Below are 1,869 nucleotides of genomic sequence, written 5' to 3'. Positions count from 1 at the left end.
ATCACTTTCATGTTGCTTTTGCACGCTTGCACCAGAAATTGACAAATTAAAGTGTTGCTTCAAGTCAAAGTCATTCTCAAAAAGTGTGCGGAAAAGTTCACCAAAGGAAATTCATATGCATAAGAATTATTTTTTTTTTTTTGCACTGTCAAAGCGATTATTGGCCAATTTTTCTACTGCATGAAGAAGTTTGGACACCCAATCGCTTTATTTTTCTGTAGCACACATTAACAATGAAAATATGTGGTATTTCATGAGATCCATTGTGCAGTGTGCCGAGTTCATCATAATTTCAGCTTTGAATAATCTAATAATCAGCTACATTTCAATATACATACACACTTATGTGCATACATATATACGTGTTAAAACGATAATTGGCCAGTTTTTCTACGACAAAGAGAAGTCTGGACACCCAATCGTTTCAATTTACTCTTGCACACTTGTACAATGAAATTGATACTTTTAAATCGAATCAAATCCATTCTCCCAGTGTGCAAAGTGATATCAAAGAAAAAATCGAGACCTATCAAACTCCTTCATTAATAGGAAGATACATAGTGTGTGTTCATAAATGCATCAAGTCAAACCATCAGACGTATTTATTTCTAAACTGTAATTGATGGAAATATCCAATATGCGCAACGACGATTAAATGGCTAATTGGAACTTAGTTGCGTAAATAAAGCATTTGCATCCGTTATAATTTAGAAGTAAAAAGAGACTGATGCTTTGGCTCGATGCATTTCTGAACGCACCCATATTTCAATGCTTAATGATGTAAGCGCCATGTCAAAGCGATTATTGGCCAATTTTTCTATACATTAAAGAAGTTTGGACACCCAATCGTTTTATTTTGCTCTTGCACACTTTCACAATGAAAATATGTAGCGTTTCATTAGATTCATTGTTAAAAAGTGTGCGATTGAGCCTTTAAATTTCTTCTAAAAAAAATAAACAAATTGGTGCTATAAATACATCTATGTATATCAATTTACATATGTAAAAAAATTAGATTGTACCATTGCAGCGCGTACTTATATCTAGTTGTATCCATATATGTATGTATACTTATATATATGATACTTTTTTTTTGCAATAATCAATATGAATAATACCATTTCACTTACTTGCTTTCAAGTCCACCCTTTTTGAGAGCTTGTACCAGATATGAAATGCCCTTCTCTTGTTTGAAAGCGACAAATACCTCGATAAGGAAGTCGATAGCAATGCCATCCTTAATTAAATGCTCGTTGTTCAATACCAACAGAACATTCGGGGGCACAGAACCATTAACTGCAACAATAATCAGACATCACATAATCAAATATCAGTAATAAATATAAAAAAAAATTTGGTGCTTTCTATTTAAATGTTATTGGGTTTGTGTCTTTTGCCTCTAGTAAATAATTCAAAAGTCAGTACGCCAAAATAAATTAATATTCCAACTATTTAATAGTCTTCGCATAAGGTACATGCTGTACAAAACTGCTAAACCAAATTTGGATAATTGGAATGTGTACAATTAAAATAAAACAAACACCAGCATCTACTGCTACTTACCTAACCAGAGCGCTGTCATACGCGCAAGTTTGGTGCGTTCACTCGGAGTAAAACCTTTAATGAATACCAACACCTTTTTCATTTCCTCTTCGAACATCTTCTCCAAGTACTTATATCGACGCATGAGCTTGACGAATACCTGCAAAGTAAAAAAAAAAATAAAAAAATCGTCAGTTAAACACATACACACATATTATCTTTTTCACAGTGAGACTTAACTCAAATTCGGTAGGTAACTATCATTTAAAAATCATGTTCCTCTTGTCGCAACATAAGAAATCTTTGATTTGCACTATGTTGAAACAA

The 1,869-nt window shown here is 32.9% G+C and overlaps 1 protein-coding gene across 1 annotated transcript; it reads right to left on the bottom strand.

Annotated features, from left to right (window-relative positions):
- Window positions 1-357: 357 nt before the first annotated feature.
- Window positions 358-1,701, bottom strand: LOC118732632 (protein krasavietz-like). Its single transcript, XM_036461763.1, has 2 exons — window positions 1,564-1,701; window positions 358-1,296 (listed from the first exon to the last, which is right to left on the bottom strand). The coding sequence occupies exons 1-2, from the start codon at window positions 1,685-1,687 to the stop codon at window positions 1,127-1,129; spliced, it is 294 nt and encodes a 97-aa protein (XP_036317656.1). The 5' UTR covers window positions 1,688-1,701; the 3' UTR covers window positions 358-1,126.
- Between the last annotated feature and the right edge of the window lie 168 nt (window positions 1,702-1,869).

The sequence above is a fragment of the Rhagoletis pomonella genome, unplaced genomic scaffold, assembly GCF_013731165.1.
Source record: "Rhagoletis pomonella isolate Grant_MI unplaced genomic scaffold, Rhpom_1.0 Rhpom_scaffold_23611, whole genome shotgun sequence".
Taxonomy (NCBI): Eukaryota; Metazoa; Arthropoda; class Insecta; order Diptera; family Tephritidae; genus Rhagoletis; species Rhagoletis pomonella.
The sequence above is the reverse complement of the archived record's forward strand: the minus strand, read 5'-3'. Positions and strand labels throughout refer to the sequence as shown.

Coding starts and splice junctions, on each gene's coding strand:
- LOC118732632 (XM_036461763.1), bottom strand. CDS start 1,687: ATGCGTCGATATAAGTACTTGGAGAAGATGTTCGAAGAGGAAATGAAA. Junction 1,297..1,563: donor TATGACAGCGCTCTGGTTAG/GTAAGTAGCAGT, acceptor TTATTGTTGCAG/TTAATGGTTCTGTGCCCCCG.